Genomic DNA, 16,807 nt, shown 5'->3' with positions numbered 1-16,807 from the left:
AAGCAGGAGACCAAACTCAGCCCTCAGCTGAGCACAAACGTTATAAATAAATGATAGTATAAATAAATTCAGGTGTAGATTGAGTTGGATTAATAATTAAAGGCGTCTTAGAATGTGTCTCTGTGGTCCTCAGTTTAATGGATGAGCATCTGTCCATGCTGCTGTGACAACATTCCACTCCAGCAGAATGAATGTTCATCGTGCAGAATGTTGTTTTTATTGAGACATGAGGAAGACTCATCTTTTATAATGCACATTTCCAACAGCTGAGATGTCCTTGTCTTTTAAGCAATAATTTGCAGTTATAATCTTTTGGTCAGTTTTAGTGATATGCATTGTTTCAAAAGTTTTCCAAATATTCAAATTGTCAACACCAGCAGTCTACAGACATCCTCACAGCTTTGTGAGACAGTTTGTTGGCACAGTAAATATTTGAGGTGAAGTTTTTAGTTTTTGTTTCTGTCTGGAATAAACAAATAGCCCACAACTGACAGGTGATTACCGTAAAACTCAGTGTAAGGCGCACTTTTAATGCCCTCTTTTTCATCTAAACATTGAACTCTGTCCTATATATGAGACAGGTGCAACCAACAAACCATCATAAAATGCAGAAAGGTGTATATTTTGGTTTTATGGTATTTCAAACAGAAGATGTTGCTATACTAGTGCCACAATGACTGCCAATGGAGCCCCCACCCATTACATTTATTCTGATTCCATTGAAAATTTGCCGCAATTTATGCTTGGATACACAGTAACATGGACTAGGATGGCAGCGCCATTTTTTAACAGCTTTTCTAAACATTTTTAACAGGTCATAATTATGCATTTTAACCAATCGATCAATCTTTATTTGTATAAGGCCAAATCACAACAAACGTTATCTCAAGACACTTTTACAAACCTAGTTGGTCTAGACTGTGCTCTATGTTTAATATTTAACAAAGACCCAACATCAAGACAGGATACAATCCAGTCCCCTCTTACAGACTAGACCCGATCTTATCTCATCTTAATCCACCATGAGAATTGCACCTCACAGTATTTAGCTAGTTACAGTGGCAAGGAAAAATTTCCCTTTAACAGGCAGAACCTCCAGCAGAACCAGACTCATGTTTGACAGCTATCTGCCTCGACCGAGTTGGGGTTGGAAAGAGGGATAGAGGAGAATAAGAGAGAGAGAGAGAGCAATGATAGTGATGAGACGAATAGTAGTAGCAGCTGTTGCCGCTGGAGTCCAGCACGTCCGTAGCAGCTGGAGTCTGGAATGTCCACAGCAAGAAAGAAAACTGTGGTTTAATATAAAGCAAATAAACCATGCAGCATGCTGGCTTGTTCATAAAGACTCCTCAGTGTAAGATAACAGAAGACCAGCAGAAGTGGGTAACGTGACACCAGCCATGTGGTGTGTACAGCTATCAATGTTACCACAGGCAGAGCTAAACGACTGGTAGATTGAAGAATGCTAGTTCTACTTTGTGAAAATACATGGTACTGGACAGAGCTACACAGCTGTACAGAAACTTAACATTTCTGACTTTGCTGGATGCAATGGAAATTGTTGTGCAAGGGGACAGTTGAAACCTTTTTCCCTCTGAGAGAGACCTCCAAAAACAGACTGTGCCTTATATGCTGGTGCACCTATACTCGGGTATACTTGCGGTACCACTTTAAGAGCAATGCTGCTAGTATGACTATTAATGCATTTCACAAGCAAACAAAAAAAATCTAATTTCTAAACCTAATGCTCACCTGAAAATAGTATCAGTGAACCTGAATTTAAAGCCATGTCAAAATACATTTCCCCTGCTTCGTGCTGTTAACACACTGACACCATCATGGAAGTGCTGATCTTGCGTGAATAGAAAAAGAAACAAGGTAGTAAATGGACGCAGTTTTATCAGTTGTCGCAAGGAATAAGGAGCATGCAAACATTACTTTCACTTTAACGCTTCCTTAAATGACCGTGCAGAGCATAAACTTCATTTCTAACTCTGTGGAACGCATTCTGAGAGAGGATAATATATTAAATGTTTTTTTTATACATCAACAGAAGGAAAGGAAGGAACAGCACCAAAAAAAATAATGTGAAGAGAAATTCATGGAAGGAGACATTTTCTTTAAACACCCTAAGCTTCCCTCAGAAGGACTCATAACAGATAAAGTTCTGCCAAGTGTGCTTTTTGTTGTATCTGGAACAAACCAGCACCAACAAGTTCAGTTCAGTCACGAGGGGTTTGAGCACATGCTGCCATGGTCTCTTGAATCTGTCAGCCACAACAAAGATTTATGTATGAGTGATTGAGCACATCCATGTGTTTGTGTCTGTGTGTACGTGTATGTGTGTGTGAAGACAGGGAGAACTAATCGGCCAGAAAAGCACGAGTCATCACATCTTTGATTGGACTCAGCGGGGAACCAGAAAACACATTGCATGCTGGCTTCTTTACTGGAAGAACCTGGAAAGCAAGAAGTGTGTGTTTGTGTGTGTGTTTTTACTGTGTTGGCGACCGAGCCGGTGCAGGTGCCAAGGTCCCTACAGCCTCAAGTCCCACATGCCCTTCCCTCCATAATTCCTTCCGTCCTTTCTTTTTTCATTTGTTCATCCCTCCATCTTCTCCAATCAGCAGGCCAGAGATTAAAAGTAAACACAGAGGTGACAGTCAAAGCCGCCAATAATGACAAGACCAATGCTGATTAAAATTAGCCTGAGGTTGGGAGGATACACCGAGCTATCTCTCTCTGATTAAATGTCTGCACTGTGTAAACTATTACAACCTTGTTCTATTCTCCTTCTGTTGTCCTCTGTCATCTCTAGTCTTTCCACAGCCGTTTTCTCTCTGCAGTTAATGTTCCATTTATCTAAGCCTCACCTCTGTTTGTCTTAATCCGAAACCTTTGGCCATGTTTGTGTTTTATCTCAGCTTGTCTTGGTCAGGTTCTAAAAGACAATATGCTTCCTTGAGCTTGATGCTGGTCGTGTCTGATGTGTAGAAAAAATAATCAGTGTGATGCTGTGCTTTCTTATAGATCCAGAGAGGAGTGCGTGTGTTGTGTCGCCGCCTATACTTGGGCTGCTGGCTAACTGTGACATGTGTATATAAAGGATCAGACAGGTGCTTGAGATATTGAGACCTTTAAATGTGAAGTAAAAATGTATCTATTCAGTCTGGCTTTTATGTAGGGGTTAATCATTGTATGACTTAAATATTTTGTATTTATTTTATTATTTTATTAATTTTTCTATTTGTTTTTTTTATTTGTCTACTCAGTTTTATTGATGTTTTTGGTGCATTTATTTTACATTCAATGATTATCTTTACCCCTTTTTTGTATTCATTTTAACTATTTATAATCTTATTTTTTGTCTTGATATTTTAACTTATTTTAAATACATATATTTTATCTTCTCATTATTTATTTTCTATCATTAAAATTCTAATAATAGTAATAATAAATATAATGATACTATCATCATTATTATTTTTTTAATTATTATTATTATTATCATTATTATTACTATTATTAACATTGTACTTTTTTTGTTTTCGTTTACAAGAAAAACACCACTTGCCTAAATTGTTTAAGATGATCCTCTGTATATAATGTGAAAAAATTAATTTAAACAGATCTTTGAGTAATTACATATACTTTATTGTTATTGGCATGTATTAGCCTCTACTTCAAAATCCAATTTTGTCTTTTAATTTGTAGTATTTTTTTGCGAATATCTTACTGCAGCTTTGTCCTTATTTTCAGTCGCTGTAAAGCACTTTGATTTGCATTTGATTTGTATGAAAGGTGCTATATAAAGCTTGATAGTTGGATTGAAGATGCTAGATGCTGATCAAGACACCTCGATCAGTAGTGGAAGTAGTAGTGGGTCTTTACGCAGTATTTTTTTTCTAAGGTTTAAGTTTGTCAAGCAAGTATGTTGTCTCTGTTTTTTTCAGTTTTGACATGTTCTAAAGGTGTTTTAATGGAAAGGTTGAGTAAGTCATATTCATTTTAAGATAAGACACCTTGTTGTATGGATATGTTGGGGGTTATTCCAGGAATTACAGCAAGATTTTGTATTATGTGTAACCTCTGCTTCCTTTTTTTCATTCAGGATTTTTTATGTAAAGGTTCCAAAAAATATTTTCCTATGAATATGAATTAAAGGTAGTTTAAAAAGTGTATAGTCTTGGATTACCATTTTCATGTTTTAGATTCATAGATTTTTCATGCGAGAAACCCTCATCAAAGTCATTTTTCAGAAGTATGTTGAAATCTTTCATTGATAGAAGATACATTTTCTCTTTTTTTGTAATGTGTCCACTGCAGGGCCAATTTTCTATCCAAACCCAATGTGATTCAGCGCTTCCAACGCTCAGCGTCTGTTGATTTTTGAGTTCTCAGCGCTCTGAGTTGAAAACCGTTCCAATTTTTTGGAACACCATCGTGCTAATCAATGCCACTTCTAGATTGCTGACCAATCAGAATCAAGAAAGGGCGGGACTACTGAAATCAACTTTCATAATTAAAGTTATCACACTCGTATTTTCTAATAGTTTTTACAGTTTCTTGTTGAAATGCCATTGAATGAAAGCAAGTATGAAGCATACAGAGCATTCAATGTGACCCAATGGTCACTACTTGGGGAAACAGAAGTGCTGCTGGACGCCTTTCATAACCTAGCAACAGTAAACACTGGGGAGAAGTGCTCTGAAATTGAGGCTGTGGCAGTGGGCACTGCACCTTATTATTCTCTCTATCTTGGTGATTTTATCAGTAAAAGCAATACTTGAAGGTATGCAAGAAAATAGCATATGTTGTTAATTCTAGTTGGGAGACTAAACTGCTAGGAGACAATAAGGCAAAGTGCTATCATACGTTTTACACAACAAAACAAAAAGGTGGACACCACACAAGCACAAGTGTGTTAGTTTCAAGACCATTAAACACCTGAATAAAGGCTATACAATGTAAAACTGCTTTGTTCTATGCAGATGACACTTTGGTGGACATCCAGTTTTATTCTTTGGCCTTGAAAAGAAAACCAGCAGGTGATACTGGCCACTATTTGGGTTAGAATAGATCAGTCATATTGTGTCATGTTCAGAGCTAAAGTAGCTAAATGCGCTGTAAAAACATAATGGAATTGGTAATTAACTAGTATTCATAGTATTACTATTTTTGGTAAAATGTGTATTTTTAGCAGCTCCATAAACTTATGACATTACAACAAAGAGTCAAACACTGGCAACTCTAAAACCGATCTTTAAATAACCTCCTCTAGTGTATTTCCCGTTATCAGACTTCTATCCTCCGGTTGCCAAAACAGGGACTTGGCGAGGGACAATACAGTCGAAAGCTGATATTATCATTACAAGCCACAGCGCATTTTCCACACTGTCTCCATACTCCACTCTAATTCAGCTCCACAGCTACTGTAATTCAATAACTATTCCCACTGCAGATGAAAATCTAACGCTACAGTTGTGAGTGTGTGTGAGTGTGTGTGTGTGTGTGTGTGTAAATCGTGAAATAGAAGAGGATGGGAATCACATCTCTAATGTTTTACCCAATCAACCTTGCTCAAATCTATGTACAAGCAAATTGAACATGATGAGCCCAAGCTAACACTTACAAAGTAACTACTGAGAGCTACAGTAGAACATCTGCAGTGTGTGTGTGTGTGTGTGTGTGTGTGTGTGTGTGTGTGTGTGTGTGTGTGTGTGTGTGTGTGTGTGTGTGTGTGTGTGTGTGTGTGTGTGTGTGTGTGTGTGCATCTGTTTTCCCTGAATATGCAGAGCTGCTCCATATTGGCTCTCATGCTGAATACAAATAAAAGCTTCTCTCAGTAATGGCCTGTCAGGTAACAGAGGCACCTCCAGTTTTATCTACAAACACAGTTATGTCCTTGCCGGAACAAGGCCATTCATAAAGGTAGAGGCGTCTCAGCGGCGAGAGGGAAAACGTCATTTTCTGGTGACATTCTTACAGAGAACATGAGTATAGACATGGTTACAACGTATCATGCAATCACTGTATGTAGTACATGTCATATATGACAGAACTTGACATGCATACTTTATGTTGGTTACACACAATGACATCTGGCCCGTAGGAAAGCCCTCATCTGTCATGTTGTGACATCTATATTACAGAGCCTCGGTGGAAATGTTCTACTGGGAATAACCGCAGTTTGAAAGACAGAACAAGTAAATGTGTGTATTTTTTTTTACTGTATTAACCCGTGTATAAGATGCTTTTTGATGACCATATTAACCAGTTTATAAGATAGCTTTTTTCTTGAAATACAACAGAAAAAAGTGGGAATATCTCTTGTCCTGGTTCATTAATAAATGAATGAATGACTGAGGCCAGCCATCACTCACAGCTACAGCACCATGGGAAGAAAGATGGAGAGACACAGTGACGGGAACAAAAGTAGCATTATAGTAGGATAAGTTCATTAACACCCAAGGTTATGATGGAGGTTTGCGACAACAGTTATCAATATACGAGTTATAAAACAACTGTCAAACAATCAAGAAATATTGGCTCAATGAAAATTTTCAATGAAAATAGTTTTCTTAATAAAACAAGACTTGGCCTTGGGCCGCCGTAAGCCGAGAGGCCAAAGGCCAAATTCCACAGGATCCATGTCTGATCCGTGTCGGCTAGGAGTTAAAAAGTTTCTTTTCTAGTCAATGTGTTAACTACCAATCTTGCTCTGTTGTGTTCTGGCTGCGTCTCTAATCCGGCACACAGGAGAATCTTGAGCAGGACAGGAAGTCAGGCACGAAAACAAAATTAAAACCTCTGGTTCATTTTCAGACTAAAACACCCTTTGTTATTGCCAGATCGTTTTTCACTTAACAACGGCAACATACCATCATAATGAGCAACGCCAGGCTTGGAGTCAACAGGTCAGAGGTTTTCAGAGGACCATAATTCAACATGGATGAGGAGAGGAGTCGGACAATCGTTGATTCAGTTATTACTGCAGGAAAACCTCTGTCCAGCGGTCCTGCTCCGTGCCATGTTCTGAAAACACAACCGGTGGGTGTTGACGGACGCAGCCAGACCGCAGCGGAGTGTAGATTGGCCGGTCACGGATCTGGTGGAAGTCTTATGTAAGCGCGCACCAAATGTATTGAGGCTACAGACCTCATCGCAACGGTCACAGGTTTGACTCCGGGCTCTACCATTTGCTGCTTGTCTTCCCCCACTCTCTACTCCCCACATTTCATGTATCTGTCCAGCTTTCCTATTCAATAAAAGCAAAAAGTGCCCAAAAACACAACTTACAAAAAACAAAACAAGACTTGATCACGAAAACTCCACTTCTGAAAGAGTCTGTAAAAGGGGGGGGGGGGTCGTACAATCAGAGTTGTCTTACATTCGGGCCAATATGATGTGTTTTTAACAACTAATGTCTCTCTTCTGCTGCTCGCAGCAGTTTTGTCTGAAAGCTTGAAAGTTTTTAATAAGTTACATTTATTACCTCTTTTATGTGATTTATTCCAATTGAATTCAAACTGTTGCAAAATGAAAAACAAAATATATAAACTAGTTTTGAAAGAGAGACATAAAGTTTATGGAAAATTAGGTTTTGTTATTATTCTGGAGCACATGAGACGAAATTTAGAGTTTAGAAAGGCCTGAGGACTTACAGTTTATGAGTCATTTAAAAAGAAATCCAACTCCAAAAGGGAAGGGTTATATTGGCTCAATCACACCCAAGAACTAAGTACCCCGGGGAAATAAGTGGTAAACATTCTTTCGTTTTTCTTTGAGCAGCTTGACATTTAAATGCTGGATTTACTGACATATTTAACTGACATTTACGTATGATGGCTCCATACGGACATATAACATGTTGCTTACTCTGACAGGAGTTCATTTACTTATGAAATCAATTAAAAGGGAAAGAAAGAGAAGCGTCAACCACCAAATCTTAACAAAGTAGGAAAGAACGCATGAAGTGGAGGAAAGAAATAAAAATGTGAGGCATCAATCTCAGCAAAGCAGATGTCTTTGACACTCCAGGGTCATAATACTTTAATAATTATTGACTCTTTCACCGACCGAGGCTGACTCCATCTAAGGCTCCGTTTATGAATATGATAAGTCATAATTGCAAGGTCAGCTGAAGTCAAGTATTGATCCCTCCACAATGATGGCTGGAAAACCCTCATCCTTGAATTCCTACAGCCAATCAAGAGAATGGGTGATTGGAAATAAGAATGACTGAAAAGCAAGTCAAGGATTTTGCATAAAAATACAAGGTTAGTGGTTCTGAAAGTGGTGGTTTGTTGAAGAACGAAGTTAGACTTTGATAATTTGCTGGTATTCAAAATTATATGGGTCTTATTCAAGTTACTACCACCTTGTGGTTTGGCCATGAACACAAGGAAACACTTTATAGTGATAGTTCTACAGAGAATTAACCAATGTAGTTTGGACAAGCAGCAACATGACTATGATGAAGAATGAAGCCAACGGGGAGGGGTGGAAAAAAACTACAGTTCCTCGAGTGTCCACTTGAGGCTGACTCCAAAAACCAAGGAAACCCTGTTTCTACCAAGCGGCAACCTCCAGCCACGAGAATTGAAGCCAATGCGGAAGTGTTAAAAACTACAGTTTCTCAGGTGTCCGGTTGAGGCTGGCTCTGGAAGTACTGGAAACCACACAGTGCTTCAGAAACAGATGGGTGACATCACAGATACTATGTCCATTATTTATATAGTCTATGGTTGGAGGCCGTATTTTGGTCTGAATGGCTTTATTCGTACACAGTGCGCGTGGGAGGGACTCATTTCATTTGAAGATATCACCACTACGAGTTATCCGTTGGAGAGGGGCATGGCAGAGTGGACTGACCGGAAAGAGCAGTATTGGCCAGGAGGCTTACAGCCTTCCTCACCTCCACCTCTTTGTCCGTTCTAGGTTGACCAACAGTGACGCTAAGTCAGCGTTTCCAAAATGCCAACTGCCATAATTTGGCTTCAAAACCCTTCTACAGAAACCAATGAGTAACATCACTCAGACTACATTCATGTTTCATACAGTCTACTGTAACAACATGCGTTGAAGGGCTGGGGGTTGTCTGTTTTGAGGACAATAGCCTCAGGCATTCGCTTTAGCTGCTGAGCTGATCCGTCGGCTCATGCTTTGATTATAGTAAAGCTAAAAGTAATGCATAGTTAATCATGGTCAGGGGCATGGCTCATTTGACTGGTGACAGGTGGGAGGTTTGCTGTAGCTATTTGCTGTGAGGCAAAGCTATAGCCTCCACTCTACCACTTTGCTGGTCTCTAGCACAGCTGAAAGTTAGTTTGGGCTGGCATTTCCAATATGGTGACCGCCATTTTTGGCTTCAAAGCCTCTCTACAGGAACTAATGGGGGACATCACTGAGACAACATTCATGTTTCATACAGCCTATGAAATTGAAGAGTACTTTAAGTTGGGGTAAAGTCTAAATTGGACTTATGCATTCATTTATAAATACTAAAACTGATAAACTGGAATGGGAGCTTTGTTGGCAATTTTAAAATAAACAAACGTTTAAAAAAAAATGCAAAAGTCACTCTATCTAAAAAAGCCTGTACAATTAAAGTTGCATTTCAACGAAGAGTTCCGGGGTCTTTTAGCCCCCAGAATTACTTTCCCCGGAAGTGTGAGGTTCCTGTGCCCCTGTTGTCTGCGTTTCGACCGCGGCCTGATGTCCCTGGTAGATTGTGCAAATCAGGCCAGTGACGTATGGAGAAAAAAAAAATATATGAAATAATATTTTGAAATCTTAATAAATAACTAAACTAGTATGCAATCCCAGGAACTCCCTCTGTGTTTCAACAACTGTGTAAACTCCACAAACACCGTTACATTCAACCGAAAGTCCCAGGACTTTTGAAAAGTACTACCCCCATGCAGGGGCTTTTCACGGGGGATATTATCTACCCCTGAACTAAATTTAGACCCTGGTTTCCGCCAGTGGAAACGCACATAGTTCCGGGGTAAAGTTCCTGTGGTGGAAAAAAACCTTTAGTTCATGAAATCATTATAATTAATGTTATAACATCAAGTTGAGTCTTTGGAAAAATAAATTTGTAGGATCTTAGGAGAAGTGGGAATCCCATATATATTCTCAAAATTCCATTGTGTTGTTTTATTTCGTCTATGTAGGTTGTCCATTTTTGTGTGTTCAAGCATCTCTTTTGTCATGTTGTTCTTTGAATGAAAAAATCCCACATATACTGTTTGATGTTCTATAATTGTGCTGCAGTTATCATAAAAAGGTGACCACTACTAGAGTTGTCTGACTGTATAAACACTTGTAACATTTTATTCCAAATAAAGTTAAAAAGAAGTGAGATACAAGAGTAAGCTCCTTGAGGGGGGGAGAAAAAAAAAATCAAGACTAACCTACCTTCCTGAATGTCCACTCTTTTCTAAAAGCTTACCCCCCCTCAAAAATAACCTGCTCAACCACTAGCAATCACAATCAAATCCAACCCAAGCGTGTAACATCACACATCACTTGGCAGGTACATGCTGTGTATGCTACTTCACATCACAACCACACTGCACACGCACCTACATATGCTGCTGTGAAACACGTGGCTATCAACATCTGCTGGCCCCACCCCCTGATATCCCACTCACCATCACCTCCACTCCTGTTTCCCATGAGACACTTTTTCCATTTTCACCTCTTCTTCTCCCCTTCCCACTGGGGGGGGCTCAAATCAGCTTGACAAGGAACACCACTTCTGGTCGCCCCGCAGCAGTCACTCTTCCTCCTTTCGTCTCTGTGTCTCGTGGGAGGTTTATGCTATTATACAAAAACAAGAAGCCTTCTAATACAGCACTGCTTTTTTTTTTTTTTTTTTTTTACATCTTAGACCGAGCTGGAGATATAAAGGGTGGGAAGATAGGAAAGAGAGCTGTTTGTAACTGGATTCCTCGAGTATGGGACTGAGCCAGACTGTTCCTTTTGTTTGCCGGGCACCTGGTAAACAACTCTATTTGAATATCAAAAGGAGAGAGGGGAATGTGTGAAATAGATTTGGAATCGAGTTGATTATGAATACATCTTAAGAGTGGAGGGGAGTCAGAGGTGGGAAAGGGAGTGTATACGCACATGCCCGCAGGAGGAATAAAAAAACGAGAGGGGGGGGGGGTCTGGAGTGTATGTGTTTGTTTGTATCCATGTGGAGACAGGACGGCTTTGTGTACGGCTGTCATACCACGGAAGGGGGGGTTGCAACTTCAAACGTGCCCCGGGGCAAGGCAATATCTCGGGAAACACAATGAACGGGCGCGACACAAAGAGAAATAACATTAAAAAAAGGAGGCTGTAAATGCATTACTGACTCTGCGTGGTGCAAGACTGCGGTAGTTATTGAGATATATTCACCTTCTGGATGACCACTGGGGCACTCCTGAGCATATGAACAAGGCGATAAAAAAAGAACAAGGTTGGGCTACATGCAGAGGAGTATGGGCTTATATAGTAACACATCTATGGCTGGGAAATTGGTACTTTCATAATTTATTCATTGGGAGAGTGATTGAATCTGGAAGTGGTTGTTTTGTTCTTGAGCAGTGGTTGGTAGAGGAAACAAACACACCAGAGAAGAGTGTGTGTGTGACAGCGACATACAAGTATATGGCAGTCCTGCTCCATTCGTATGGCACACGTATTCCAGCTGCGGCTACATATGGGGCTGTGATAAAGTCTTTAAATGAAGCGTTGGATTAATTGAAGCGAACAAGACGTGTTCCAGCAGAGAGAAGGCGAGCAATTAAGCCCTCCTGAGCGTCTCGTATGTGTGTGTGTGTGTGTGTGTGTGTGTGTGTGTGTGTGTGTGTGTGTGTGTGTGTGTGTGAGGCATGTGGATGCGGGCATGTGAAGCTGTGTGTAATGATATATGGCGGGTCCTGTGAATGCTCAGGAGACATAAATTACAGATATTACAGATTAATTTCAGAGCCATTAGAGATACGCGGCTGTGTGTAGGGGATAAAATCATTACATGTTCTATACAAAACGCTGCTTTGATTATTATTTAAAGATCAGGGATCTTAAACAAAGACTGGTGACAGCCTCTCAGATGTGGGAAAAAGGCAGCAAATATAGGAAAAGCTTCCACAGAAACACATCTAGTCTGACTTTTAGAGCATGACCTTTTTTTTTTTTTTTCCTCTGCAGGATTTAAAAGGAACAATCAAAGTCTTATTTCTGAGGCTGTGTTGGTGGGCATCTGAGTTAATAACTTTATTGACTTGAAGTAGACCGTTGAGGAAAAAAGAGTTTAGGAAACTCCAAGTTGAGAGACTAAGGGACACACATGACTAAGCTTTAAGTGTTGAGTAATCCCGCAGCCAGAAGAACTCATCAACTCAATCTCTCGTTTCAAACTCCTTTCCTCTCCCAAGTTTAATTTGTAGAGAGAGAGAAAAAGTCCCTCTCCATACTGTCTCGATACATATTTTTCTAATTTCTTCCCTCAGAAATCTCTTAATGGCTTCTTCGCTGGACCCTGATGAAAACAATGACTTTTAACCCTCTCTACCTCCCTCCCCCCCACCATCCGTCTTTTCCCCTCCCTCCATCGCAGCCCGACTTATTTCATTCTCTAAATGATTTCTTACTCCTTCAATCTCTTTGCAGCCATTCAGGGCCCCGGCCGAGGCTTGTGGCCGGTGCGACGCATTGTGACAGGTGAAATGAAAGCCCAGAGAAATCTCATCTTCTTATAAACGCTCCGGGGCATTCAGCCAGTCAAAATATATATATATATATTTTTTCTTTCCTCTTTCTTTCTGAGGGGCCGACAGATGGAAGCAAAAGAAAAAAAAGTGAGCTGTTATTTGAAGACCATTTGGGGTTTTCCTTTATCCACAGTTAATCAATGCTTTTCTTTTTGTAGCCGGGGTAGCTGAGGCAGTACATTCTGCATATCTTACAGACTTCCTCCTGTCTGAGTCACAAAGTACAGTAAAATGAAAAGTTAGGAGTGAAGTTACTTATGGCCCAATTAAAAGCCTTAATCATTGAACTATTGATCCTTAAAGCTCCTGTGAGGAGCTTTTAACTGGTTATGAAACAGACTTAAATTAATATTGCTGCCTCTACATAACCTCCACAGACAAACTACACCATCGTTCTAAAGACAATAAATGTAACATGTAACATGAAGAGTGAAAAACCTTTACAACTCAGAAACATGATACTTTATCTGTTACAACCATAGACTGTATAAAATATGGACGTAGTATCTGTGGCATCACCCATCTGTTTCTGAAGCGCTGTTTTGAGGCCAATTGGCGGCGGCAGCCATATTGCTGCTGTCGAGCGATTGTGACGTAAAGAGGCAGGTTTTGAGTCAGCTGTGCCTCATTGGAAGACTCGTAATCTCAATATCTTCAAAATTGCTGCGTTAGAAAAAAAATCACCCCCCTACAGTGTGTGCCGATTGAGAAATGAGTTATCTAGACTACACTCGTCTTTTGTACCAGGCTGTAAACATGTTTATTTCTGCTGTAAAGATCGGCTTTTTTGAATTGGTGTGTATGTGGTTTCCGGTACTTCCGGAGCCAGCCTCAAGCCGATCCTCGATGAACTGCAATTTTTAGCACTTCCGCATTGGACTCATATTTTTAGACCGGAGGTTGCCGCTTGGTTACAACTAGGAATAAGAAAAATTGATGTTAAAAAAAATCCAATGTTCATACACAAACAGGACAAAATCTGCAACCAAATAAGTGGTGCCCTTTGTCCACAGGGGGCGCCAGAATCAACCCAACTGACAGTTCCTCACAGGAGCTTTAAAAGTCAGACGTTTCAAATTTTCTGGCTTGAACTTAAAGGGATAATTCAGTGCTTTTGAAGTGGGGTTGTATGTGTTTTATATCTCTAGTAATTGTACTACCCACAATGGATTCTGCTCAGCTCGTCCCCTGTAATGAGAAACTGCAGGAAGAAATTTAACGCAAGCAACAAGGGAGTTGTATTTATAGATGGAGTGTTTATAGAATATCTGTTTGTATGTGAAATTGAACTGTTTGTGTGCAAAGAAAATGTACCATGCATCAAACGTGAACACTAAATGCTTTGCTGAACCTTGTTTGCAGTTTTAACCTCATGTTAATGAAGATGTCAATAAAGATGTCAAATAAAGGATAAAAACGGGTCAGCGGTCTAAGCGGGCGTCCTGTATACTTTCTGCAACAACAGATGAAACATCTGGATGAAGTCTTTTCTTTCTGAGTCATATTTCTTTTTCCCATTTCATTTTTTCATGTTTTTTACATATAGACTGTAAAAAAAATGGACGTCTGATCGCTCGGCTGGAAGTGAGGCTTCCACAAAAACTCCTCCCCCTGGTGGCTGGCTGCAGTATAGGTCAAAAACTCTGCCTCCATCCCCCCCAAACGTTTCTCCCACCCGTAAGCTGTGGTGATTTGTAGTTAGTATTTAACTGTTTTGTGTTCAAGGCCTCTTTTTTCTGAAAAGTTTCTTTTTCGTAATTTATCAGAGGTTAAAAAACAGGGTTTTACTTCCGGGTTTGCTTTGATTGACAGCTGCTGTAGAGAGAAACTCTGTAGGATCTCGTGACAGTACGCTGTAGGGCAGAGCTCGTTATCGTGGAAACACAAATTCCTACTGCGCAGACTCTGGCTGCAGAAAATGTACAAGATGTCTGCGTTCTGGAACGGGATATTTTGGCTTCAAAACCGTACATTGGGAAAAGGAGGAGCATCCCTGTCCATTACATATACAGTCTATGTTTTTTTTAAGCAAAAAAAGAAAAGAGAACTATGTACAGGAGATGGTTTAATATCTAATGATTGTCAGAAGCTAATATTACTGCAAAATAATTAGCAAACATGTAAATAGATCTACAAATTTGTTCACAGATCCAGAAATATGCATGCAAATCCATAGATGTGTTTGCAGATACACAAACATGCACACAGTGTCACAAATGTGTCTCAAGATCCTCACATGCAAATATGTATACTAATTTGTAATATTTACATAGTTATTAATGGCTGAAAAGTCTAAGTTTTGTGTCTCTAAGAGCTGAAAATACAAACACAGTCATCACTTACAGCCTCTCCACAAATCTTTGCACATTTGCAAAATGTTTTGCAATATCAGCTCCATATCAGTGTATGTTATTCTGTGTCAATAAAAAGAGGATAAAAAAAGTAAAACATCATTATGCAGATACTGTCAGAGGGTAATTTTTGCAAGTGTTTTGGAGTAGTCTCTTCAAATTAAATGCACTTCTCCGCTGTTGTTCTGCTCCATCTGCTACCTTATCCAAACAGTACACGAGGAGCTCGGGGTGAAACAGGGAGCATGGTCATCAAACAAAGAAATCAGATACTATGAGAGAATTTTTAGGGCAAAGTTGGGAATCAATTTGCTAATTAATACTTTATTATGTGAAAGTTTATTTTTAAAGGCGCTTTGTTGGGCAAATATGGTCAAATATTTTTTTTAGCAAATGCAACAGAATCGTCTTTTTGAAATGAAAAGCACTTCACTGTTGTTGTCCTGCTCCATCTGCTACCTTCTCTGTGTTCTGAGTCAATGAGGAGCTCGGGGTGAAAACAGGGAATAGTAGCAGACAAACAGCGCTGTCAGGCACTGCTGATTGAAACCTCAAGGTCAGAGGCAGAGAAACACAGAGCCGGAGAGTGAGAGAGAGACACACAGAAGATGTAGGAGCAGCAGCTCAGCTAAGACTCTCCAGGGTCTGGCTGTGCAGCTCACTCACTGTGCTTTCTTGTCTGTGTGTGTGTGTGTGTGTGTGTGTGTGTGTGTGTGTGTGTGTGTGTGTGTGTGTGTGTGTGTGTGTGTGTGTGTGTGTGTGTGTGTGTGTGTGTGTGTGTGTGTGTTTGTGTGAGTGAGAGGTTTTCAAGGCCTCTCCCTGTAGGCGGATTCTGCAAAGTCACCCTGCTCCCTGCCTCTCGTCAATCTCTCGCTCCATGGCTGCTTCCTTTTCCTCACTCCTTTCTCTTCCTGAGTGTAACTTCTCGACCTGTAACGTGCCCTTATTATCTCTATCCCACCATTTATTATTCTGCTCCCTCTTGCTCTTGTTTTACCTCTCTTTCCCCCATATCCCTCCATGACTCTTTGGCTGCCGCCTTCTTAGCCAAAAATGACCGAAGCACCCCCACCTCCCCCCACTGTCCCTCCATCTTTTGGCTCTCAACCTGTTTGTGATCTATTTATATCAACACTGCATAGCAGCAATTATGTTTGTCTGTTTCTATCTTTTTCTACTTGGATATCTTTTCTAACCTCTCTGCTTCCACCCATCCTGACCTCGACCTTCCATGTGTCCCCTTCCCTGCACACAGCACACCCTTTCCAATTTGCTCTCTCTTATACAGCTCATTTCCCCTTTTTCTCACTGTTATATCAATCCTTTTCACACCCTCTCTCCCTCTTCTCCTCTCTTCTCCACCCTCACTTTTTCAATCCAGATGTCATGGAGTCTCTTACACCCTATTCTCTTCCTGTGCTCTTGGTTTCTCTGTTCATTACTACCTCCCTTCCCTCCTTACCTTGTAGTTCTCCACTCTTGCTGTAGAGTTCTCGCCTCTGCTCCCTCAGGTATGCACTCATGCTAATAGCATGGGAAGATGATTCAAATCTATAAATCATACAAGAGGTTGAACAAGTAGACACAAGAAAACAAATGTACAACAAAAAATATGACAGAAAGACTTAATTTGAGATTTTACACAAACCAATTTAAAGCTACAGTAAGTGATTTTCAGTTTGTGTT

The 16,807-nt window shown here is 40.1% G+C and overlaps 1 protein-coding gene across 1 annotated transcript in view; it reads right to left on the bottom strand.

Annotated features, from left to right (window-relative positions):
* Window positions 1-16,807, bottom strand: part of exoc4 (exocyst complex component 4) — a 179,584-nt gene that overhangs the window by 110,399 nt on the left and 52,378 nt on the right. The window contains exon 10 of the mRNA XM_034673130.1: window positions 16,584-16,672. Within this exon, the coding sequence (XP_034529021.1) occupies window positions 16,584-16,672 (89 nt within the window). The remainder of the gene's footprint in view (window positions 1-16,583; window positions 16,673-16,807) is intronic.

Source organism: Notolabrus celidotus, chromosome 21, assembly GCF_009762535.1.
Source record: "Notolabrus celidotus isolate fNotCel1 chromosome 21, fNotCel1.pri, whole genome shotgun sequence".
Classification (NCBI taxonomy): domain Eukaryota; kingdom Metazoa; phylum Chordata; class Actinopteri; order Labriformes; family Labridae; genus Notolabrus; species Notolabrus celidotus.
Note: the sequence above shows the minus strand (reverse complement) of the source record. Positions and strands in the feature narration are given on the sequence as shown.